At 34.7% G+C, this 25,422-nt stretch overlaps 4 protein-coding genes across 4 annotated transcripts; 3 read left to right on the forward strand and 1 right to left on the reverse strand.

Annotated features, from left to right (window-relative positions):
• Positions 1 to 160: 160 nt before the first annotated feature.
• On the forward strand, positions 161 to 5,011 carry LOC125860986 (acyl-CoA-binding domain-containing protein 1). The gene is made up of 6 exons (XM_049541046.1): positions 161 to 757; positions 1,791 to 1,896; positions 2,038 to 2,144; positions 3,071 to 3,162; positions 3,506 to 3,603; positions 4,558 to 5,011. Exons 1-6 carry the CDS (start codon positions 291 to 293, stop codon positions 4,732 to 4,734), a joined length of 1,047 nt encoding a protein of 348 aa, XP_049397003.1. The 5' UTR covers positions 161 to 290; the 3' UTR covers positions 4,735 to 5,011.
• A 1,828-nt stretch (positions 5,012 to 6,839) lies between these two features.
• On the reverse strand, positions 6,840 to 10,842 carry LOC125860984 (luminal-binding protein 5). The gene is made up of 8 exons (XM_049541045.1): positions 10,660 to 10,842; positions 9,302 to 9,569; positions 9,008 to 9,222; positions 8,663 to 8,905; positions 8,094 to 8,573; positions 7,850 to 8,004; positions 7,666 to 7,748; positions 6,840 to 7,576 (listed from the first exon to the last, which is right to left on the reverse strand). Exons 1-8 carry the CDS (start codon positions 10,715 to 10,717, stop codon positions 7,072 to 7,074), a joined length of 2,007 nt encoding a protein of 668 aa, XP_049397002.1. The 5' UTR covers positions 10,718 to 10,842; the 3' UTR covers positions 6,840 to 7,071.
• A 3,368-nt stretch (positions 10,843 to 14,210) lies between these two features.
• LOC125857493 (importin subunit beta-1) lies at positions 14,211 to 18,988 on the forward strand. Its single transcript, XM_049537095.1, has 3 exons — positions 14,211 to 14,388; positions 15,432 to 17,855; positions 17,960 to 18,988. The coding sequence occupies exons 2-3, from the start codon at positions 15,439 to 15,441 to the stop codon at positions 18,156 to 18,158; spliced, it is 2,616 nt and encodes an 871-aa protein (XP_049393052.1). The 5' UTR covers positions 14,211 to 14,388; positions 15,432 to 15,438; the 3' UTR covers positions 18,159 to 18,988.
• Positions 18,989 to 23,426: 4,438 nt separating this feature from the next.
• LOC125860115 (uncharacterized) lies at positions 23,427 to 25,409 on the forward strand. The gene is made up of 3 exons (XM_049540016.1): positions 23,427 to 23,517; positions 23,673 to 23,728; positions 24,953 to 25,409. Exons 1-3 carry the CDS (start codon positions 23,457 to 23,459, stop codon positions 25,067 to 25,069), a joined length of 234 nt encoding a protein of 77 aa, XP_049395973.1. The 5' UTR covers positions 23,427 to 23,456; the 3' UTR covers positions 25,070 to 25,409.
• The last annotated feature ends 13 nt before the right edge of the window (positions 25,410 to 25,422 follow it).

Genomic DNA, 25,422 nt, shown 5'->3' on the forward strand with positions numbered 1-25,422 from the left:
CACTTTAATTCAAATAAGTGGTTGTAATTTTGAAGTGAAAAGTTGTCATAAGGGTAAAATTGTAACTTCACTGTGCTAATCATTGTTGCCTTAATCTGTGTGCCATTTCTAAAGTGGACAACTAAAAAGGGACGGAGGGAGTATAATATAACGATCCCGATAACAACTGCCAACATTTTCATTTTCTCTTTTTCGCTACTGTCAAGCTCAACTAGCTGCCGTCCTTTTTCTTCTTTCAGTTTTTGCTCATATATATTTTCCGACGATCTAGGGTTTCCACTTCAATAATCATGGCCGATTGGCAGCAGTATCTACAGTCGATAATCTTCGGTCTCATTTTCTCTTTCCTTCTCGCCAAGCTTTTCTCTATTATCTTCGCTTTCCGTGATGAAAATCTCCGGATTACGCGCGCGGATTCCTCCGAGGCTGAAGAGAAAAGATCGCCGGAGGAAGCTGATATTATCGGGGTTTCAGAAGATGCCGAACCGTTGATTCAGAGGAACGACGGCGGTTTGAAAGGGAGTTCGGTGAGTGGTGATGAAGATAGCGATGATGATTGGGAAGGTGTAGAAAGTACTGAGTTGGATGAGGCGTTTAGTGCTGCGACAGCGTTTGTGGCGGCTACAGCAGCTGATCGGTCGCATAAGGTATCAAATGAGGTGCAACTGCAGCTCTATGGGCTTTATAAGATTGCGACTGAGGGACCTTGCACTGCTCCACAGCCATCGGCTCTCAAAATGACTGCTCGTGCCAAATGGTAATGCTCTCCACAATCCTCCTCTTATTGTTTTTGCTGTCTTAGTTTAGATTGTCATTTGCTTGCTTTGTGACTAGATAGTTTGACATATTTTGTTGATGAATCTGATACTCTGCTTTAGAAACAGAGAGCAAGCACTATTGGATCTGTATAAGATATCATGTTACATGTCCTTGTTAGCATAAGGAAGGAAAAGTAACTCAAATGGTGAACTTTTATGATATATGTAATTAGTGAATTAAGTAGTTTTTAGTTTTTTGTTAAATAGAATTATACCTTGATAGGAGTAATAAGACTAGATGCTGATGCTTAATTACCGGTGCAAGAGGATACACTTTGCAGTGGCCTAAGTAACTTTGACATATAGTGAATCATATTGTGCTAAGACTTATTAGGATAAGCAACTAAAGGCTATTGTTTCCTTAGTGGAATGTGGAATGATAGCGATGCTTATGAAATTTATTTACAAAAGTTTACTGCAAGTTATGTTAAATAATAGGATGTAAGGGATGAGGTAAGTGGAAGTTCCCAAAGACTTCTCTGTAACCTTGCTTGGAAAAACAAGTTATCATTTCTAGGTTGTTTCAAATAAAGTTGCTTGTGGCATCTTCATGGCATGATTCCGCTGTAGTTATCTTCTAGAAAAAGAAATCCTCCAAGGCATGAGAAAGGCATTTTCTCAGATCTCAATGACGCAATCTGGAATGAGAAAGAGTTTTTTTTCTAAAACATACTGACAGTAACTTTTCATATAGCTCATCACTTCAAATGAGTATTTAATATCCTCTTAACCTTTTTGGGTGTGTGGATCTCCCCTCTCCTTGTAATCCTGTTTGAAATATAACATATACTAGGCTGGTAGCTTTTCTCAAATCTTTTCACGGTGAAAAGAGTAAGGTCATAGAAGCAAAATCCTCTCAACCTGTTTTCCATGTTTTTTTTTATAGATCAAATGTTTTCTATGCAATCAGTAATATATTTGGTTGGTCTCTCTAAATGACTGATGCTAAGATTTGCTTTCATCATGTATTAGGCAAGCATGGCAGAAATTGGGTGCCATGCCTCCTGAAGAAGCCATGGAGAAGTATCTTGATATCGTGACTGAGTTATTTCCTTCCTGGCTTGATGGGTCTGCAAATGTAAGACATGCATCTTTGTTATTAATAGCAAGCATTCATGTCTTTGTGTTCCTGTTCTATTTTTAAAAAAAAATTCTACTTCCTTTTCTTCTTCCTGATGTCTTCTTATTTCTGTTTGGCCTACTTGACATGCTCAAATAGAAAAAGAAGGGTGAAGAAAGTAGTGGTGCACATAATGCAGATACTAGAAGGCCAATGGGACCAGTTTTCAGTACCTTCATCAGTGAGGAGGATTCCGAAAATGAGTTGTAAGGTTCTTTAACTTGTTTGAACTTTAACTCTTGCAATCTGATTTTGTTTTAAATTGTGGCTTGTATAACATATTTAAACGTGTCCCTCTCGGGAAATCATGCACTCCCTCTGTCCTGAAAAATATCCTTATTTGCTATTTCAAATAAGTGTTGCACTTTCTTTAAGGGAAGGATTTAATACGTTTTATATAACTCAACTTATGTAGGACCCTATTTTACTACTATTTAGATACCTTGGATGCAAATTTGCTCCTAACGAAGACTAAGCTACTCATCTTCTTCTAGTAAGCATATGTGGAGTACTACCAAACTGGTAAAGGAGAAGAGAACAAAATTAGAATTAAATGGTTGTATATTAGTATGTCATGGTTTTGTTTCTTTTTCATGTCCTACCCCTCTCCAGTTATAGTTGAATTTTCTACCTAAAATTACAACTGTCGAAGGAAATTTCCGGCTTCGCTTGAATCAATCAAACTTTATTATGAGTTCTAACCCTGAAGACCTTTCACCAGTTGGCTCGACAGTTTTAACTTTAACTAAGGCATCGTTCTTTAGGACTTGAGGTACTGGGTATAGTGTAGTTCTTTTATTTGTTGTCACCCTTTCTTCTATTCCAGGACTATATTCGCAACAAACTGCAATGTAGTCTATGACTAGTTTTTCTTGGCATCAAAAGGCAGAAACATTCTTTGGAGTTTCATTCTGATATTCTTGTTTGTTTATAGGGTTTATTTGTCTTCCAATCTTAATTTTTTTTTCCTGCACTAAGAGGCAAACCTTCTTTGTTTATTTGTCTTTTATCTATATGTGTGTATTTTGTAATATTTATAATACTTAGGGAATGTTACCTTTATCAAAAAAAAAAAAAATTACTTAGGGAAGAAGAAATCTTATAAATCACATGCTCATTATTTTCTTTTCAGAAAATTGGATGAGATACATGCCTTTGCACGAGAAGGGGACGATGAGAACTTGCTTAAGTGCATTGAGAGTGGCGTTCCTGTGGATGTGAAAGGTTGGTTCACAATGTGATGCATAAGTTCTTTTGAAGTCTACGTATGGTGTTTTAATGTTGATAATTTTGATTCACTATTAAGTGCATTGATTATGGTTTTTAATTGATAACCGATTCTGAGGATGGGTCAGTCTTCTTTGAAACAAGATGATTCTCTTGCATTATTACCAAGAAGAAAAAATTAATAGTGTGGAGAACTGAGAGAACGTTTAGGGTGGGTGAGGTGACTCAAAATCCCGGAGTTTGAATGATGTCTACCAGGAACTTGTAATGCAGATTTTTCTGTCTTTCCGTTTGTTTGAGGTTCGTCCTGATTAAAAATTGTTTCTTGAAATGATTCCAGACAGTGAGGGCCGTGCCCCCTTACACTGGGCTGTCGATCGTGGTCATCTCAACATCACTAAATTGCTTTTAAGCAGGAATGCAGATGTAAATGCCAAGGTACATATAGTTTTCAATACAGCCAAGGTGCATATAATTTTGCATCATTACGCCGAACCCCTAATCTTGTTTCGGTTCTGTGATTTGTTATATATATGCTTTGTGGGGCTTGTATTTTTTTACATGATTTGTTTCATTTGAAATCCTAAAGAGTCATAACCTTTCTTGATGTAGCTGTAATTTTCTTGTATTTTCACCCTCTCCTTTTTTTCTTTCTTCCCCCAACTCTCTTAAATATAGTGTTTTTGAGAATTTGTCATTATATTGGAATTTAAAGAGAGTCAGAGAGTAACATAGATGCAAGATTGCAGAGAGAGAGAGAGAGAGCAAAGAAGACTACTGTGCTGAAAGCTTTACTAAACCTAGTGAGTTTTCAAATTACATTATCTGACCATGTAATCATAAAGCAAGATGATATGGCCAATAGTGTGCCAAAACATACTCAAGTACATGTGAGACAGATGGTTTAATGAAAACCCTAATATCAACTAAACTCTCAAGTGTGGCCTATGTTTTTAAGGAAATGTAATGGACACAAAATGCAAGTGGCGCATAAGAATCGCTAATTTTACATGAAAATACTAATGTCACTCAAAACGCAAGTGCAGTATAAGAGACAGTCATGGTCTACCTGAAACTCTAATATCACTCGAAACATAATTAAAACGGGTGTACTGATGTAATTCTTGGCTAGTGGAACTATCATAGAGAGCTAAATTGAAGTGGTTTTCATCCAAAGTTTGTTTCCCAAAGGTTCTGTACCTTGGGAAATATTATACTAGAGCTTTTTGAGTCTGCAAATTTATAGTTGAAAAGGTTAGCTTTTGTAGAACTTGGTTATAAACATTGAAGCTCTTAATTCTTCAATTTTGTTTCCACTGTATGTGGATGCTTCAAGTTTACTGGTTTTGTGATACTCTGAATTACAACTTCTTGTTATTTTGATCATTGAAGGACCTTGAGGGCCAGACGGCACTGCATTATGCTGCTGTTTGTGAAAGGGAAGATATTGCTGAGTTTCTCGTAAATCATGGTGCTGACGTAGAGATCAAGGATAATGAAGGTGACTGCCCTCGTGATGTCTGCGAGTTGCACTGGCCTTGGTTGCAGCAGGTCACTGTCCACAACTAACGTATATCATATTTTGTCCTTTTTTTCCTCCTTTTCTACTGATCGATCATGTTACTGCTGTACATGCTTATGTAGCCACCTATTTATCATCTTTCGAGGAAGGGATTTTCTCTTCTAGATTTTAGTAAAGTAAAGCATGCTATCTTTTGTAGCTTCTATGCTGTCACTTATAAATGGAGCAATAAGATTGCCACTTGAAGAAAGGAATCACTGGATATAAGAGTGATTAATTGTTTTGCTTTTGAGGTTTACTACATTGGTTGCTTACCCTTCTTAATGTCAGGGGTAACATTGTTTCTAATTGGAAATTGGAAGTTAAAATATTATCTGTTTCTGTTTTAAATATTTGTTTGCATGTAAAACATGTCATGATCGCAACCTCCGGCATCACGTGCAGATGATTAATCTGTAATGCAAACTGCGGTTAAGAAAATGTCTACACATTCCCGTCAATAGCCATCCATCATCCTTTGTTCTGACATAACTAGTTGATTCTTGAAGCATTAGTTACTTTTTAGTTAGATTAATATTAATTTGATATTTTGAATAAACAAAAATATATATTTAAAAGTTACACGACAAGTAGTAAAATTGCAAGTTTTTCTAATATTAATATGATGAAAGGAGACAATTTAAAATGTTAAGTCACTGTGAACCTTTGGGTCTTAATCCCTTAAGTATTCCGTTACCAATGTTGAGCAAGGTGTTTTGATTTTGACAGAAGAGCATGCTTATCTTTAGCTGTAGGGTAAATTAAGAACTTAATTTTATTTTAGAAAGAGAAAAGTGTTTTAATAGACTAAGGCCATCTTCAACCACTCTCTATTTCACTCTCTATTCTTTAATTATAGAGGTGAATATACTATTCACCTCTCTATTTTACTTTTTGATTATTGTAATATTATTTCTATTATATTAATAATTGAGTCTTTCTAATGTAACATAACATTTAAAAATATATTATCAACAAGTTACTACTTCTGCCCAAATTAATAATTTTTATATTTTATTTTTTAAAAGAAATGGTCACTTTAAATATGTAATTTAAAGTTATTATAATATTATTTATATTATATAAGATTATTAATTATGTCTCTAATATTTGTAATTATTTTCTAAGTAATATAACATCTAAAACATATTATTGATAAGTATACTACTTCCATCCTGAATTAACAATTTTTCTAATTTAATTTTTTAAATTTTTTTGTCATTTAAATATGTAATTTAGATTATAATTATTTTTCATTATGAAGTATGCACAAAATTTACATGATAATTCAAACAATCTACTTTTATGTTATAGTGATAAAGTATTAAACTACATTTTTTAAAGAGCATGAAAATATTTGATGCAATAGTTCAAAATGGAATAGGGGAAGTAAATTAGTACACGAAATAATTGGATACAAGATGAAATTGTTAATTTAAATAATTTTTAGCTACACATAAAAAATAGGGACAAAAAATGCTCATTTTGAACTCCGCAATGCACTAATAGAACATTCATGAGAGTAACGTAATAGTCTTAAAAGTTGAGTATTTATGTAATTTACGATAATATAATATTTATGATGCAATTATATTTCATCAATAAATTCACTTTTATTTGAATTGTTCGTTAATATGTATTATATATAATATTTATTGCAATTTATGTTATTTAGAAATTTAGAATAAAATATAATTTTATATTAAATGAAGAATTTGAAAAGAATAAATTTTGTATTACGTAAAGACTATAGAGTGATTATTTGCAAAAAGAAGAAATAATTTATATTATGAAATAAGAAAATAAGAATGAAATAGAAATAATAATATAATATTGAAAAGAGAGAAAAAGATTCATTTTTAGAGAATAAAATAGAGAATTAAGTTAAAGTTAGTAGGCTGAAAAAATAAAAAACCTTATATTTAAAGAGTAAAATAGAAGATAATGATAATAAAAATTAGAACAAGAGAGTATCAAAATTTTTGGCAAGTAACGAATGAGCTCTGACTAAACCTCGGATTTATTAACTACTTGACTGATAGCCTTTTTCAGAACTTTACTGTAAAACAAAGTAGACCATCATAGTCAAACTGAATACTTGACACGATGGATATAAGAAATTTAAATTCTGAATAAAAGTCACGTCCCTATACAGGTGTACGAAAAAATGAACAAGAGTAAAGAGATTAGAGCGACAACATTACGTCCTTCACTCACGATTTCTTCCCAACTTGTTCTACGTTCCACCCTTCATACGGTGAAATTACATAAAGAGAAGTAAAAAAAAAAAGAGAGTGTTTATATCTATTTGGTAACAATAAAAAACTATTAACCTACAAATTCAATTACAGCTCATCATGTGAATCATCGTCCTCGTTGGAATCCTCACTGGCACCTCCTGGTGCTCCACCAGATCTCTGATACACAGCCGTGATAATTGGGTTGCACACTGCCTCAACTTCTTTCAGCTTCTCTTCATAATCCTCCTTCTCAGCACTCTGGTTGTCGTCTAACCATTCAAGTGCTTCTTTTGTGGCGGTTTCAATCTTCTCCTTCTCATCAGACTCTAACTTGTCTGCAAGTTTGTCCTTGTCATTGATTTGGTTCCTCATGTTGTATACGTATGTCTCCAGGCTATTTCGGGCATCAACTCTTTCTTTCACCTTCTTGTCCTCCTCGGCAAACTCCTCAGCCTCCTGCACCATACGTTCAATTTCTTCTTGACTCAAACGACCCTTGTCATTCGTGATGGTAATCTTTTCTGACTTTCCAGAGGCTTTATCCTCAGCTTTCACGTTTAGGATACCATTGGCATCAACCTCAAAAGTTACTTCGATTTGAGGTGTTCCTCTGTTGAAAAACAACAAAAATTATTAGTCAAGCAGGCAAATGCAACTCCTCAAGTACTCTCTCTATCATAACTAGTAGAGGATAAGTACCTTGGTGCTGGAGGTATTCCTGTCAAGTCAAACTTCCCGAGTAGTCTACAGTCCTTTACCATACTGCGTTCACCTTCAAAGACCTGGAGATGAGAATTTCAAGTCAGAAGAGCCATAAAAATCTTCTTCTGGAGTTCTGCACAACACATTCAGCAAATTAGGAAAATAGTGTTCAAGTATATACCGAAATTGTGACGGTTGTCTGCTGGTCCTGGTAAGTGGTGAAGACTTGAGACTTCTTAGTAGGAATGACAGTGTTTCTTGGGATCAACTTTGTCATCACTCCTCCAACAGTTTCAATACCAAGAGTCAGTGGTGCCACATCCAAGAGAAGAATATCTGGTCAAAATTCAGAAGAAAATGTTAGTTTTTGCCTTGGGATATTCTCCAGTATCAAATAACTAAAATAAGTCTGGAAGATGCATTACCTTTGGTTTCGTCACCTCCTTCTCCACTCAAAATACCTCCTTGTACAGCTGCACCAAAAGCAACTGCTTCATCGGGGTTGACACCTTTGCTAGGCTCCTTGCCATCAAAGTAATCTTTCAAAAGCTGTTGAACTTTTGGAATCCTGGTACTTCCACCAACCAAGACAATCTCATCAATCTGGTTCTTTGCTAGACCAGCATCCTCCATAGCCTTCTTGACAGGAGTCATTGTCTTACGGAACAAATCATTGTTCAGCTCCTCAAAACGAGCCCGGGTAAGTGGTTCAGAGAAATCCACACCATCGAAGAGAGACTCAATCTCTACCCTGACTTGATGCTGACTGCTCAGGGCTCTCTTGGCACGCTCAGCTTCTCTCCTGAGCTTTCCCAAAGCCTTGTTATCCTTGCTAATGTCCTTACCATGCTTCTTCTTTATCAATTTAATGAAATACTCCATAATCCTCTGGTCAAAATCCTCTCCTGTGAGAAACAACAGACAACTTGTGAACAAAACTGATGGTAAGATGAAAGTTATTAGTTCTTTTTAATACTTTGAACTTCATTATTACCTCCTAGATGAGTGTCTCCATTTGTGGCAAGAACCTCAAAAACACCATTGTCAATAGTAAGGATACTAACATCAAATGTACCACCACCAAGGTCAAAGACAAGGATGTTCTTTTCACCACCTTTCTTATCTAATCCATAGGCAATGGCAGCTGCAGTTGGTTCGTTAATGATTCTTGCCACGTTCAAACCAGCAATGACACCGGCATCCTTAGTGGCCTGCCTCTGGGCATCATTGAAGTATGCTGCATTTTCAAAAGAGATGGACATATATGCTCAGCAATTGTATGACACAAAAGTTTGGAACCAGATATTATCTATCTGAAACGGGGGATGTTTGATGATACCTGGAACAGTGACAACTGCATCCTTGATTGTCTTTCCAAGAAAAGCTTCTGCTGTTTCTTTCATCTTGATCAGAATCATAGCACTGACCTCCTCAGGACTGAAGACCTTGGTCTCCCCATCTTTGATTTTAACTTGGATATATGGTTTCCCATCCTTGTTAACAATCTTATAGGGAACAAGTTTCATGTCCCTTTGTACTTCTTTGTCTTCAAACCTGTCACAGATATAAGCCATCATTATCATGATTATATCAGATAGACTTTCACATTACAAAATAAATAACAATGCCTTACTTTCTCCCGATAAGTCTTTTGACGTCAAAGACAGTCCTCTCTGGATTAACAGCTGCTTGATTTTTAGCTGCTTCACCGATCAGTCTCTCACCATCAGTGAAGGCTACCCATGAAGGGGTGATACGATTACCTTGGTCATTTGCTATGATCTCAACATGTCCATTCTTGTAAACTCCAACACAAGAATAAGTTGTTCCAAGATCTATGCCAATAACGGTTCCTAACTTGGTAGCTTCTTCTTTAGCTATAGAGAATGCAAACAAGCTCCCTGTTGACAAACCCAACAACCCAATTAGTGCATTGTATATGACTGTCGATCTAAAATTATTACTTGTTGAAGTGACAAAATTTCATGGGAAGGAAAAGAATTTGCAGAGATCAAATATCTTCCTAGACATTGTTGGGAGTAATTTGGATGTACAGTTATTACTCGTTTAACTAGTTCAATAAATGTTATTCTTCACGCAGTTGCTACATCATCTATTCTTTCTTTCTCTACGTCGGATATTTAGTATTAAAGCACTTGTTGACACAAAATTGTAGCTGGCTAGACAACTCAGGATGGTCAAATATTTCACGTATTGTTCAGGATTTATCATCATTAATTAAGAGAAGCAAAAGAAGAACAACACTTGTACAAATAACATTGTTCAAGTTACCCTTTCTATTTACACAATAACAGTTTTAACAAACAAAACTATTTCAATGATCATAATAGCCGCAAAAGTGGAAAATAACCGAAAATCTGAACTCTAAGATCTGGATGGTTTTATTGAAACAAATACACATAAATGACCAAACTGGTAGCAGATCTGAGAACTGATAGTCATAACAAAACAAACTACAGCTAACACACATCAACTTCGATTCAATTCTACTCATTGCATAATCTCTCAAACAAAACAGGCCTATCATGCACAGCAATTCTTTTGAAAAACTAAGTAGCAGATCTGAGAACTGATATACATACAAAGTCATATCAAAACTAACTACAACTAACACATCGAGAAATAATACACATAAACCTTGCAGTTATCATTGTTGCTTTGTTAGGTCTCTCTGTTCAATTCTCCTCATTGCATAATCTCTCAAAAAAAAAAAAAAAACATACATATCATACACAGCAACTCTTTTTAAAAAACTAAGTAGCAGATCTGATGCTAAAACATATACATAGCCATATCACAACTAACACATCAAAAGTAATACACATCGAATTTGCAGTTAATCATTGTTGATTTGTTGCGTTCACTCGGTTCAATTCTCGTCATTCTCCTAATCTACACAGAACTTAACTAGCTCAAATCTCAATGTATACAGAAACGAAGCAGCTATAGAAAAAGGATACCAATGCTTACCTAAAAGGACGATTGCGAAAACGATCGAGGATGCGCGTCTCTTCAACGCAGTAGCCATAGCTCGTAGATCCAAACGAACAATGTGTTCTTCGTTTCTCTTCTCCGATGACAGATAAAGGTAGTTATCGATTTTCCGATCAACAATTGAAGCCCTGCGGCTGCTATATATAGTTGCGAGCCTCCTTCTCTGTTATATAAAGAAGGTTGGTCTTCTTTTTTGAATTTTGACGAACAATGTCACACACTATGACGTGGACCAATCAGATATAAGAGAAGTCGATATTTTAGCCAATGAGGTGCTGCCACATCATTTTGCACGTATTCGGAGCTGATTGTTTTATGCATGTCACGTTTCGTGACGTGGACCAATTAGAATTGAGGAACACATGGTAGGAGCCAATCAGCTTTGTTTTAATAGGTGGATAGATCTGAACCGTTGGATTAATTAATTGAATGGGTGATGAATGGTGATAAGAGGAGGTGTATTTGGTAGACCATTAACCGCTTCACACCAAAGAACTTCCACGTATTCAGGGGGTTGCTAGAACGTTCACTTATACTTTAACTCTTTTTTCTTTTCTTTTTGTCCTTAGAGATATTCGATAAAAAAAAAAATAAAAAAATTGAACAATACATATTAGCATGATTTCTTAACGTGTTATCGAACATAAAAATTGTAAAATTTGAAAAAAGGAATATTTGAAAATTATAATTGTATACTTATGTTGGGAACATAAAAATTTGGATGTCTTGACAGCTCTCTAAGAACTCATGTGTTTGGATCTCACTAGCAATATCCCTCCCTCCCCTCTTTTTTTTTAAACGTTCTTCGTGAAATTTTTGACTTCGTCACTAAATCTAACACAACATATTGAAGAAACTAGAGATAACTCGCTTTCAAGAAATTGAATATACACTATATAGGTCATTTGTTTAAGAAATCTTACGATGAAAAGTCTAGTTATGAACTAACTCTTTACCATGTTGACTCTTTATTAACAAAGTGTATATATTTGTCGCCACTGACTAACGCAACATGTTGAATAAACTATAGATAGCTAGCTTTCAAAAAATTGAATATACACTACATATGTCATTTGTCTATGAAATCCTAAGCCTAGTTATAAACTTGCTCTTTACCATGTTGACTATTTATCAACAAAGTATCATACTCGTAATAGGTTCTGATTTATCAAATGGAGAGTCACCAAGTAAGATTCATGTGCTCCTTGTTGGTGGCAGTTGCCTTGTGCTTGATAGTGTGTTGATGTTTTGCATACCTAAACATGAAAGGTGAATTCAGAATTTCAAGATAATTAGTATTACTATTATTATTTAAGATAAGACATAAATTTTATAGTGACAAATCTAGTAAGTAAAAATTAGTTTTTTTTTTTGGTTTTCCATCCAGTGTTCGGAGTCCACATTGAAGCTTCGATTAAATTCGGATTGCGCACTCCATCACTGCACCACAACCCACGTTGGTAGCAAAAAGATATTTAATTACACTATCACAAAATTATATTAAAAATTTACATGTTTTGACAATTGAGAAATAATCTTTATAAGGAAGTCTACTTTTAAGGAATCACAAAGAAATGAGTCCGTATACACGAAAAGGAAGGTTCATATAGAAATTTGAACTCCAAGCCTAAGTGGCCTATCCAACAATTTGTTTGTGTTTTTGCTGCATTCTCCAAAGTCTTTGACGGACTATAATGGGAACTATCTCTATAGAATAAAATTCCTATCTTATAATTAAATGTTATTTGATTATTCATTCAAAATGTAAATTAAAAGGAAATACTTCTTGATTATCAAAATCTTGGGATTCACCCCTATAAAAGGAGCTTGATCTTCATATTAAAGGACGTCCAATTTTGAGTTTAACAATTGTCACATACATATATATGAAGCAAATTATAGATCAACATTCTTATTTCTTTTTTCTATCAAGTCTTATAGTGTTCTTCACGCTCAAAGCTCCTCTAGAATGGCCTTCATCAGGGACAACTTCAAAATCAGGCTAATACGATTTTGTTTATTGCTATTCCTGATTATTTGTATCTGATTTATTGTTATATATTGTTTACTTTAATTCGTTTTACTATCCTCTCAGTCAATTCAATTCATCAATCATTTAAATCATGTTATAAGTTTAACTATACATATTTTTGGGTGTACAAAAAGCTAGTTCAAGTAAGAATTGTGCGAAAGTAACTTTACTATAGAGCCCAACATCGGAAAATAATAATTCCATGATTTCTACTCTAACACAATGGTATAAACATTGAACCAAATTCAACTATGTATATATCCAAATCATGTAATGAGATAACTCATCTCATTAATCACCGATCTGACATTTCGTTCTTCAATATTCAAATGAAATCAAGGGCATACAAAAACTCCATTTCAACCTTGAGATGACTATAGATATAGCTTGTATTTTGTCTATGTTGGGCATGTATATACGGAAGAAAGAATACTCTCTAAACCATCCCAAAACACAAGGAGGGAAAAAAAAAAAAAAAAGGAGAAGTGGGTTTTTTTGGTTTCAAGTTGGCAATCTGATATTTTGATATTGTATCCAATAATTTCATGTGCTTAATCATATCTTGCCAGTAAGGCAACTTTCCCAAAGGGGCTCAAATTCAAAGTTTTTTTTTTTTTCTTTATAAATTCAAAGTTAAAATTGGTAGTATGTAAAATCATGTGGGACATCTAACTTGCCTTATATATTTGATTTCGTAATCCTTTACATATTTGTAGCGACAAAGGCAACTTATGCTAAGGGTTATTATGATTTTGACATATTTTTGTCAAATGTTTATTAGCAAATCAAATCTTAACCTTTGATAATTATTTTTCAAACTCGAGCCAAATTAAGTAATGCATAACAAATAATATGTGATTGTTTGATAGTTGGTTAGAGTTATACATGTATTAACAATATAGGAATTAGTTATGAAGAGATTAATTATTTATATATTAGTTATTCCACCTTCTATCCTCTATAAAATAATATATAAATTTCATCATAACTTATACATGTATTAGTTATGCGACTTTCTAAATTATCAATCAAACGTAATATTAATTTTTTACATGAATAACTTACTTTCTATCTAGCTATCAAACGTCATATAAGTTATACAACAGTTAATAAACAAATAACTTATTTCTTATCTACTAAACAATCCATTTCATCATTATTAACTACCTATAAAGAGGCAAGACATGCAACCTATCCGTGTGTAGTAATTTTTTACAATATTTAATAGCTAGTTAAAAAAAAAATTATTCATATAGAATATTAATATAACTTTTAATTTGTAATTTTGAAAATGTAACTTGCATAATTCTAACCAATTATCAATTTTTCGCGCTTATGACATGGGGTCCACTGAAGAAATAAATTTAATCTCAAACTAGGCTGGCTAGTTGCGGCAATAGCCGATCGCAAACCCAATTAAATAAAAGCAGAAATAGTATGATAATATAATATAATATAATATAATAATAATAATAATTGAAACAGATATTAGATTTTGCATAATTGAATTCCAGCTTTTACATCCGCGTTTTCTTCTTCCTCTCTCTCTCTTCAACTCCCCCTGTCTCTCTTTCTCTCTCTTCACTTTCTCCCTTTCTGTTTTTTTTTTTCTCTCCCTTGTTAGGGTTTCAGGGGGCGCCGCTTTTGCTCTGTTCGATCTTCCCAAGTTTCAGGTTATTCATCAATTTTTTTGTTTTTTTTCAAATATTATCTAATTTGATTTTGGATTAGGGTTCTATCAACTGAATTTGATGTTTGATCTATTAGTTTCAAAGATGTTTCATTTTTTTTGAAAATATCGCTTCAATGAATGTTTGATATTTGAACTGCGATCTATGCATTTCTGCTTTAATTTAATACTTTTTGATCTTATTGTAACTGTTAATTTTCTTCCTAGTTTGGTTTGTGCGTAAATATAGTTAGTTTGGTGGTGTCAGCAATGATAACTTTGGGTTATTTTCATTAAGGATTTACTTTTGCTGATTTATTGAGTTTTAAAGCTTTTTTTTTGGGGTGAAGTTAGGACTGTATTGATGTAGTGGGAAATGCTGATAAACAGGTAATTTGGTTTTGAGGGTTCTATGATGGTTTATACTTGTTTTTGGCAATGCTTAGTGAGCTTTCATTATCTCCAGTTGATAGTTGAAGAACTCGTTTTTTGTGATTTGTGGTTGCTCTTAACTAATGAAAGAAAAAATGTTGCCTTTTGCATTGGCAATAGGCATGCCATAAGTTTTTCTTGCTGGATCGGTAATTAAGTTGGTCCATTACCGTTTTATTTTAGCTATGTATTGTCTGGTAGTAATCCCACAGGGTCTGGGTATGGTGGTTCACAGCCTTATCCAGAAAAAAAATCTGTTGGCGGGTATATTATGTGATGTGTAAATCTGATCTGTTGAACTTTTCTATATATGGTTACTTATTCTAGATTCGATTTGGTTAAAGTTTTCCATTTGTTTATCCCTAACTCGATTCTCCTGGTTGGTTCCATTGAACTTTTCGTTGAGGCTAGATTGCATTTCTTTCCATTTAAGAAAGTCTTCTTTAATCTAGCAACATGGTTTTCCGATGGACAGTTGCTATGCTTATTTCCGTTTTTTCTATTAAAAAAATTTATCTGCTTTCGTTCTGTCTAGTGATTTTTTAGCAGCATTACTTCGGGGCCTTCATTTGGATGTTCTTGGAATCTAATTTGGACCTTATCATGTTTTTGCAGATATACTATGGCAATGGAAGTTACCCAGATCCTTCTTAATGCACAGTCAGTTGATTCAACGGTGCGGAAACATTCCGAGGAAACTCTAAAACAGTTTCAGGAGCAAAATCTTCCTGGTTTCTTGTTGTCTCTATCTGGAGAGCTTGCTAATGAAGAGAAGCCAGTTGACAGTCGTAAGTTGGCTGGTTTAATACTTAAAAATGCCTTGGATGCCAAGGAACAGCATAGGAAATTTGAGCTTGTGCAAAGATGGCTATCACTTGATATGGCAGTGAAGGCCCAGATAAAGACATGTTTATTACAGACGCTCTCTTCTCCTGTGCCTGATGCTCATTCAACCGCATCACAAGTCATTGCCAAGGTTGCTGGCATTGAGCTTCCTCAGAAGCAGTGGCCTGAGTTGATTGGGTCACTCCTTTCAAATATTCACCAGGTCCCTGCTCATGTCAAGCAAGCTACTTTAGAAACACTGGGTTATTTATGTGAAGAAGTTTCTCCTGAAGTTGTGGATCAGGATCAAGTAAATAAAATCCTTACAGCTGTAGTTCAGGGTATGAACGCTGAAGAAGGGAACAATGACGTGAGGCTTGCTGCTACCCGAGCATTATATAATGCTCTTAGTTTTGCTCAAGCAAACTTCAACAATGACATGGAGCGTGACTTTATAATGAGAGTTGTATGTGAGGCTACTCAATCCCCAGAAGTCAAAATTCGACAAGCTGCCTTTGAATGTTTAGTCTCCATTTCATCAACATACTATGAGAAATTGGCTCCATACATCCAAGATATCTTTAACATTACAGCAAAGGCTGTTAAAGAGGATGTAGAGCCTGTTGCTCTTCAAGCTATTGAATTTTGGAGCTCAATCTGTGATGAAGAGATTGATATTTTAGAAGATTTTGGGGGTGATTTCACTGCAGATTCTGATGTTCCTTGCTATTATTTCATCAAGCAGGCTCTCCCTGCTCTTGTGCCTATGCTATTAGAGACACTTCTTAAGCAGGAAGAAGATCAGGACCAGGATGAAGGTGCTTGGAATCTTGCAATGGCTGGAGGCACTTGCCTTGGTCTGGTGGCCCGGACTGTAGGGGATGAGATTGTTCCACTTGTTATGCCATTCATCCAAGAGAACATTTCAAAGCCTGATTGGAGACAAAGAGAGGCTGCAACATATGCCTTTGGTTCTATTTTGGAAGGTCCTTCTCCTGACAAGTTGACACCTCTTGTTAATGTTGCTTTGAACTTCATGCTTACTGCGTTGACAAAGGATCCTAATAGCCATGTCAAGGATACAACTGCATGGACCCTGGGAAGGATATTTGAGTTTCTTCATGGTTCTACAGTGGAGACACCCATTATTACTCCTGCAAATTGCCAGCTGATAATCACAGTTCTACTTCAGGCCATGAAAGATGCTCCAAATGTTGCTGAAAAATCCTGTGGTGCTCTCTATTTCCTTGCTCAAGGCTATGAGGATATGGGTGCATCATCTCCCTTGACACCTTATTTCCAGGAAATCGTGCAAGCGCTTCTTACAGTTACCCACAGAGAAGATGCTGGTGAGTCGCGACTCAGGACTGCGGCATATGAGACATTGAATGAAGTAGTTAGGTGTTCAACAGATGAAACAGTTCCAATGGTTTTGCAGCTTGCTCCTATCATTATGACAGAGCTGCACCAGACTCTCGAAGGTCAGAAGCTTTCATCTGACGAGAGAGAGAAGCAGAGTGAGTTGCAAGGTCTTCTGTGTGGTTGCTTACAGGTCATTATTCAGAAATTAGGGGCTTCCGAGCCAACAAAGTTTGTTTTCATGCAGTATGCAGATCAGATCATGAACCTTTTTCTCAGGGTTTTTGCATGTAGAAATGCTACGGTGCATGAGGAAGCCATGCTTGCCATTGGAGCCCTAGCCTATGCAACTGGTCCTGACTTTGCCAAGTACATGCCTGAATTTTACAAGTACCTGGAAATGGGCCTTCAGAATTTCGAGGAGTACCAAGTGTGTGCTGTTACGGTTGGTGTTGTGGGTGATGTATGCAGAGCTTTGGAAGATAAGATCCTACCTTACTGTGATGGTATAATGACTCAGCTTCTCAAGGACCTGTCAAGTAACCAGCTGCATCGATCTGTAAAGCCTCCAATATTTTCATGCCTTGGTGACATAGCTTTGGCAATAGGAGAGAATTTTGAAAAGTACTTGATGTATGCCATGCCAATGCTCCAGAGTGCTGCTGAGCTGTCTGCCCACACATCTGGTGCAGATGATGAGATGGTAGAATACACAAATCTTCTGAGGAATGGAATCTTGGAGGCTTATTCAGGGATATTTCAGGGCTTCAAGAATTCCCCTAAAACGCAGCTTCTGATCCCATATGCACCTCATATCCTGCAATTCCTGGATAGCATTTACATGGAGAAAGACATGTAAGTATTGCATGATTCCCTCTGCATTGTACATTTTCTATATTTAATAATGTGATCTTTGTTCTGATTTCCTGGATCTATCCTCATTTTCTTCCGAATTGTAGGGATGATGTGGTGATGAAAACAGCTATTGGGGTTCTAGGAGATCTAGCAGATACTCTGGGCAGTAATGCTGGTTCGTTGATTCAACAATCATTATCAAGCAAAGAGTTCTTGAATGAATGCTTGTCATCAGATGACCATTTGATTAAGGAATCTGCTGAGTGGGCAAAGTTGGCCATCACTCGTGCCATTTCAGTTTGAGGTGGCCGCTTTGGTACATACTTTTTTTTTTAGTAAGTCCATGCATGCATATGGTTGTGTCCAGTTGGGTCCGAGATTGCATTCACGAGTCTTGTCATTGATGTTATCTGACAATGGAGAAATCTACACTCTTGTTGTCGTTAACTCATGCGCCAGCACCATGGGTCGAGGTTTTGTTTTGCGCCGGGGGGGGGGGGGGGGGGGNGTTACTACTCAAGAGTTGAAAGTCCTTCCATTCAGCATGTGACTTTGCTGGTGATGTGTATTGGGGTGGAAAGGGGTCTGCTGTAACTTACTGAAGTAACAAATCAGGCTGCTGGTTTGTTGGGTTTTCCGTGGGTCTATCTGCTAAGAAGAGGTGCCCCAGATCATCCCTTTGCTGCCGTCTTCTCCAAGGGCGTTCAGGGTCATAGTGTATAAGGTCAAAGTTTTGGTAGTCCTGATACTTTAAGCCAAAGCTTCTTTGATATTGTCCCATCTATTTTTTTTCTTTGGGTCTGTCAGTCGTCATCGGTCAAAGCAGCTGCATTTTCTGTATTTCAAATTGCATACATCTCATTCATTTCTTTTGCATATACTGGTCATGGGGTAACCCACTTGTTTTAAAATTTTATATAGGGCATTGTGTTTGCATCTTCACATTTCTCTTTCTGGGTTGTTTTCCGGCAGTAGGTATTTTTGCACATCAGTAGCAGATTGTGCATCCATGAAATCATATAAGCTTCCTTTTTCATGCTGTTACGATACAGTTTTTTTCCCCTCTTAAAAGAAAAGGATCATGCTTGTGATCGTAATATCATAATATATTTGGTTGCTTTTCGGAGGGCATGCCATCAAAGCAATGGGAATTGAAGATCTTTTTTTCTTAATAGATTCACATGTTACTGTATCTGCTGTGTCCATTGATTGTCCAGTTTAGAGATGTTGAAATCGTTTCCTCAGTATCCTTGATACTAGAGGCAACTGATATCTACTACTTGCTCAACTTCTATTTATCATATCTCAATTTGCAAAAAAACAAATGCTGATGGAGAAAAATTTGTTCCATTTGCGGAACACAATCTCTTACCAGAAGAAAGATTGTGGGAAGAAAATGTGAAATAGAACATATAATATCTAGTGAGGTGGCTAAGTAGAACGACTCCCCCACCCCTTCCACCACTCCATGTTAGTAAATAAACTGTATGCTAGCCGTCTTGACTGATTGATCGATCGGAATGAAAACGATTAATATGGAACTGCGTAGATGGCATATTTATTTAGGAATTTTGATCCATAATTGGCATGCTATGTGCATGAACCTTAAATTGTTAATCAAGCTCCTGTTGAATTTTGTGCGTGGACTGTGCCTCTTGTGACTGAGTGACCAAACTTCTGTTGGAAACATATCGTGCCAATAGCTTTGACGCTGTGACTTAATACAAGTGGAGAAAATGCAAGACAATAAAGTATTAATAGAAGGGGGAAACTCTAGAAAGTAAAATTCTATTTTTCATTTCATCATTTTGTCCTGTTGTACTAAGAAACTATTTGTGAGCTTATCCTTACCTTAGTAGGTAAGTCCAAACAACAAAGTAAATGGCAAAAGAACAAAAAAAAAGACGAAATTTTTAAGGACAAGAATTTGTTATCATGCTAGAGGAACAGCTGCTGCCATATTCAGCAGTGTCTTAGTGCTTTAACAGCTCTAATATCTAGACTATAGTGTCTACATTGACCCCCCTTAATTGACGAATTAAGGTGATAAAGGGTTGAATCTCAGTGAATCATGACCAGTTTAACATTTACAATACCTTATCACGTATCTAAATAGTTTACAAAAGTAAGTACTCTCGATGGAAATTGTACCTCTACCTGGTACACAAGTTTGGATTTGACAATTTGGAGTTTAACAAAAAAAATACTAAGTGAACTTAAAAATTAAGAATTTCAGCGAAGGAGTATAAAATAACACTGATGGAAACAAAGTGGTTTTGCCACTGGCATTATTGTCTTCAAAGCATAGAACAAGAAGAAAAGTCTAGTTTCCTACGTTGTCATGCTTTTTACTGTCTGTTATAAAGATTAGTACTATGATTATTTAATGTGATTAGTACTACTTTACTAAGTTGTGGTTAATTGGCAATCCAACATTAATTAGTAGTACTAATGTTGTTTTAGGTTCCCCGGCAACCTAAGAACCATGGTGGAGAACAAAACTTTTTTTTTCCTAATAATTGTACTCAAATTCTCCCAATTAAAGTTACACCATCATTATCAACATTTGATTAATTTAAACCTTGTCTTAATGAATGATTAACAGACTTAAGTGAAAAAATTAATTTAATGTGTTGTCTACCTATTTGGGTAGTGCCTTCCACTTCCACATTATGACTTTTTTTTATCAAATTTCAACCCTCTAAAAAGAAGGGGGCTCATTTCATTTGTAGGCCAATGTCCATTTCTTGTCCCCCAAAATAATAATAATAAAATAAAATAGTTGATTTTTCAAAAGTGACGAAAGCCGAAATATTAGGATTAGAGGGCACTAACAAATTTACTTTAATTTGATATTTGGTACTACGGAAAAGTCAATTTTGGGAAAAGTTGTCTTTTGAGGAAAGTGTTTCTTTTTTGGCCAATGAGGAAAGGAAATATAATATTTCCTCCGTCTCGTTTTATATGACACTGTTTAATTTGCTATGATATTTTAAAAGAAAAGATTTTTTTTTTCAAATTTGTGGTCTAAATTAATTTTTAGATATTTGTTTAACTATGAATCATTTTATTAAGGATAAAAGAAGAATTTTAAAATTAAATTATTTCTAATTATGATAATATAACATTTTTAAGGACAAATTAAAAAGGAAATAGTGTCATAAAAAAATGAGATGGTCGGAGTAATAATAATCAAACAGGATTGATGATGCTGTAAAAAGAAGTTGACAGAGCTGTTGAATCTTTTTCTTTGAAAAGTTATACTGTATAAATAAAATATTTTTGTTGTTGTATTTATTGTATAAATTATGAATTCCCTTAAAATAGGATATATATTTAAGAAAACTTCAGTGTAGCGGCAAAGGTTGTCAACTTACTAAAATGCAAATAGGAATTATAAATGTGGTCAATATCATGAAAAAAATAAATAAAGAGATAGAGACTCAAATTAAAGGAAAAAGGTCTGAAATATATCCGAACTTTGACCTAAATTGCTGTAACAATAAATAGTAATGTGTCCATGTGGGCACATATATACGTTTGAAATACACTTTTAAATAGTGCAAGGGGTATAAGGTCCTCCATAAAGTTTGATATCATAACAACAATTTCGACTAAAGTTAGAGTATTTTTCAGACCCTTTTTCCGAAATTAAATTGATATTTCCCCAAGGAGGCCACAGAAGGCTTGCACTAATCGAAATTTTGCCATAGAGGAATTGAATTGTATGTGAAGAATAAGGAATAGAAAAGGTAATAAAAGGCGTACATACCAATAGATCAATTGGTATGTATTCTTGAATTTGAAATGAAACGAGTAATGCTTCTTAGTATGGACAAAAAAGGCCACTTAGATCAGAATAACATTTATATAAATGTTCAAACGTAAAATATAATTGAATATGGAAGAGATTTATTGACAATAATAACAAAAAAAAGATAGATATAATTCCAATATAATAAAGATCTATTAGTGCAAGTTAACTGAATAACGTAATTGATGAGTGGGAATGTGACTTATAGGTACACCTCCGGTGAAAAGTAAAAAGGCCAGTCAACCCCCTCCCCACAAAAACTTACTTTACGCATGTTTGAAATTTTGATATGTCATATACTTACATTTTTTGAATCATCTCCTTAGAATTCCCAACTTTAGTACTATTGCTTGTATGCAAGGGCGTATCTAAAGGGAGGAGTGTTAGTTTACGTGCATCATAATTCTCTTCCTAAACCATGTATATCAATGTTATATTTATATAGGTGCACGTAAGTTCAAAGAGTCTTATGGTACAATAGTTATCGAGTACATCTCTACGATTGAAGTTTAAAGTTCGATTTCTAAAAGGTTAGAATCCGTAAAATTTAAATCTTAAATTCTCTCTTATTTAAGTATTTTCTTTTTCTATATAAATGTTTGAGATAAGTCATGAGTCCTTTCCACAGAAAACAAATGATGAATAGTGCAAGAGTTGAGCAACATCCAATTAAATAGCACTTTGGAGGGTTTGATAGTGATTTTGTAATATGAGGGGACATATGGGAAAAGATGGAAAAGCATTATGTGAAGATGGATTGGATTGATACACAGCATGAGCTATTGGGGTACACAAGCATTATAGAAAAGCACATTGACTTCTCATAAAGGTGATGTAAACAGAGAGAGCAAAAAATATTAGCTCTAAATGGCACAACTTTAGCCATGCAATACAAATGTCAAAGATGTCCACATGCATATATAGTTACTCTTGCTTCTATGTTTTTTTCTTTCTTTGTTTCGAGATATCGTTGAATTCATGCAGACCTAGCAAAAAATAGGCTATTATAAGAAGACAAGATTTGTATAGGTTTTACTATATTTTAGACATGATAAGAATACAAGATTTGTATAGGTTTTACTATATTTTAGACACGTTGCGACACATACATTTACTCTAGTGCCTCTCTCTCTATAAATATATATATTAGGCGTCTTTTCGTCCTATAAGAGATTTATATATGCCTAAGGAAAATATGAAGAAATTCTAGTACTTGCTCTTTTTATTATGTGTAATATCATGATAGAGCTGATTCCAACTCGATTGGAATTCATGAGCCATAATTAATATATTAATTATTGTAGTTGTTGTTGGTAGTATTGAAGAATGTTTTATTGAATACTTGCTACCTCCCAACAACATAATTCTTGGATAACTCTGCTTTCAACTGTTTACGTAAATGGAAAGAATTATATAGTAGTATTTTTTAAATCTTTGTTGAGATTTAAACTACGATTTTCACCCGATCCATTGATAACTATATTAGGTATTGCACTATTATATTGTTGGCTCCTCTATATATGTTGATGTAACGTGTTTGAGATGTAGTAAAATGGGTATCATATTAGTGCAACTTTGACTTGTTGTTTGTGGCATATAGGTGTTGCAACTCATCATCATTATGTATACCCCTAATGGGTGGGATGCACCATCACCCCCACCCCCATCCCCACCCCTAACCCTACCCCTACCCTCTTCAATCCTCACAATAAAAAGCCCTTCACTTCTCAACTTGATCTATTCTGCTAATTTGGCTTATAGTAGAAATTTTGAATAAGCACACAGCCATGAGACCTACTTCCAAAGCATTTATTCTGTTTATTTTATTTCTCATCTTTGTGTCATCAGGTAATTTGTACTTACATATAAGGTTGTTTAGATTTTTATTTTTTTTTTGTTGTTGCTAAAAATGACAATTATCACCTTTAATTTTCTGCTTGCATATAGCTTAAAATGTGTATGATACTGATTAATCTTGCTTTTCCTTTTGCTTTATTTATTAGGTACTGTTGAAGGCAGCTTGGGCACTGGCTTAAACCGCATTCACAAATTTCAAAAGGTATTAGAGGGTACTTGTACGATAAAAGTCATTTTTCAAGAAAAATATTTTATACGAAGAAAATTAGTCATTTTTTTATATGAACTATACTGAACTCTTAACTTCATATCACTTGCTTTAACCAATATTTAGAAATTATCATCAATTTTAAATACTCAACAAGTTTCATCAAGACAATCTTTCAATTTGCTAATATTTAAAACTTTTATTTCTCACAGCTTATGTTTTTTCTTTTTCATTTTAATATATGTCAATATAACAAGAAAATAATACATTGCTTAGATTCATATCCTTCTTTAACCTTTGTCCTAGCCTTGGTGGATAGAGTTACCTGGTACATGTTGCTGGTGGGAGGTGGCCAGGCAGTGGTGAAGCTAGGATTTTTAATTAGGGGGTTCAAAATCTGAAAAGTTAAACACACGAAGTAATCGAAGGGGGTTCAACATCTACTATATATACATAAAAAATAATTTTAACCATGTATAAATAGTAATATTTTCCGGCGAAGGGGGTTCGGATGAACCCCCTAACACAAGGCTGGCTCTGCCCTTGTGGCCAGGGGCGTATACAAGAGGGGTTACCGGGTTCACGTGAACCCATGGTACCCTCCCGAAATCATATATAATAGTATTATATTTTAAAAAAAATATTTCAATATAGATGTGTGACCCCACTCTTGAAGCATTATATAATATCGTACGATGATGATTGGGTGCACCTCTCTAGGTGAGATTAGAAATTTGAATCTTTTATCTATCTTGTTTTAGTTTTCTTTCTAAGATTTTGTAACTGGTGTGGAAAGATAAAAGTTAATTTTGGACCTATAATTTTAAAATTTTAATGATTTTCTGTAAAAAGAACCTAATCAGTCAAATTTATATCTTAGATCTACCTTTTCGTAATAATGCACCCATCATCAATAAATCCTGAATACACCTCCGATGGCAGGTATCACGTGGAATTAGTCCATGTGCACAAAAGCTGGCTCGGACACCACAATCATAAAAGAAAATCCTTCTTTAACCTTTATTTCGTTAGAGTGCATATATATATATATATATATATATATNTATATATATATATATATATATATATATATATATATATATATATATATATGTATGTATGTATATAAACAAAATCTTAGGTCAATCATTTACAACTCAAGTAATTAAATGTCATTTGACTAATTATAATTAAACTTTTGTTGCAAAATTTGATCAGAGGATGAGAGAAATACCAAGAAAGTTGATGGTGGTGGATGCAGTGTTAGATTATGACTATGCAGGACCTAATCCCAGGCATGATCCCACTAGAAAGAGAGGTGGCAATCACCCTTGAAGAAACTTTGCATACTGGGGTTCGAAAGAATCAGTAGTTTTGGTTCAAATTCTATATTTTTATATTAAGAAATCACGTAAAATATGTATAAATAATTTGTCAAAAACTCAGTAAGCTGCGTTTTCTAGAATCCAGAGCCCATAATTTCAATATCTTTATTCCTCCTATGAGTGTGTAGAGATTTTGTTTACAATATTGTTGCCTCAGGGCATAATAAGAATTGCAAGTCTCTTGATGAGATGTTGCTTGAGTTTTGGCTTGTGCCTCTCTGTTATGTAAGCTAGATAGTATTATATGTTAGCACTATTATGTTGTTTGAGTTTTGAAATAGTGAAATAAAGGAAGTTGATTAG

The sequence above is a fragment of the Solanum stenotomum genome, chromosome 3 (genome assembly GCF_019186545.1).
Source record: "Solanum stenotomum isolate F172 chromosome 3, ASM1918654v1, whole genome shotgun sequence".
In the NCBI taxonomy this organism is placed as follows: Eukaryota; Viridiplantae; Streptophyta; class Magnoliopsida; order Solanales; family Solanaceae; genus Solanum; species Solanum stenotomum.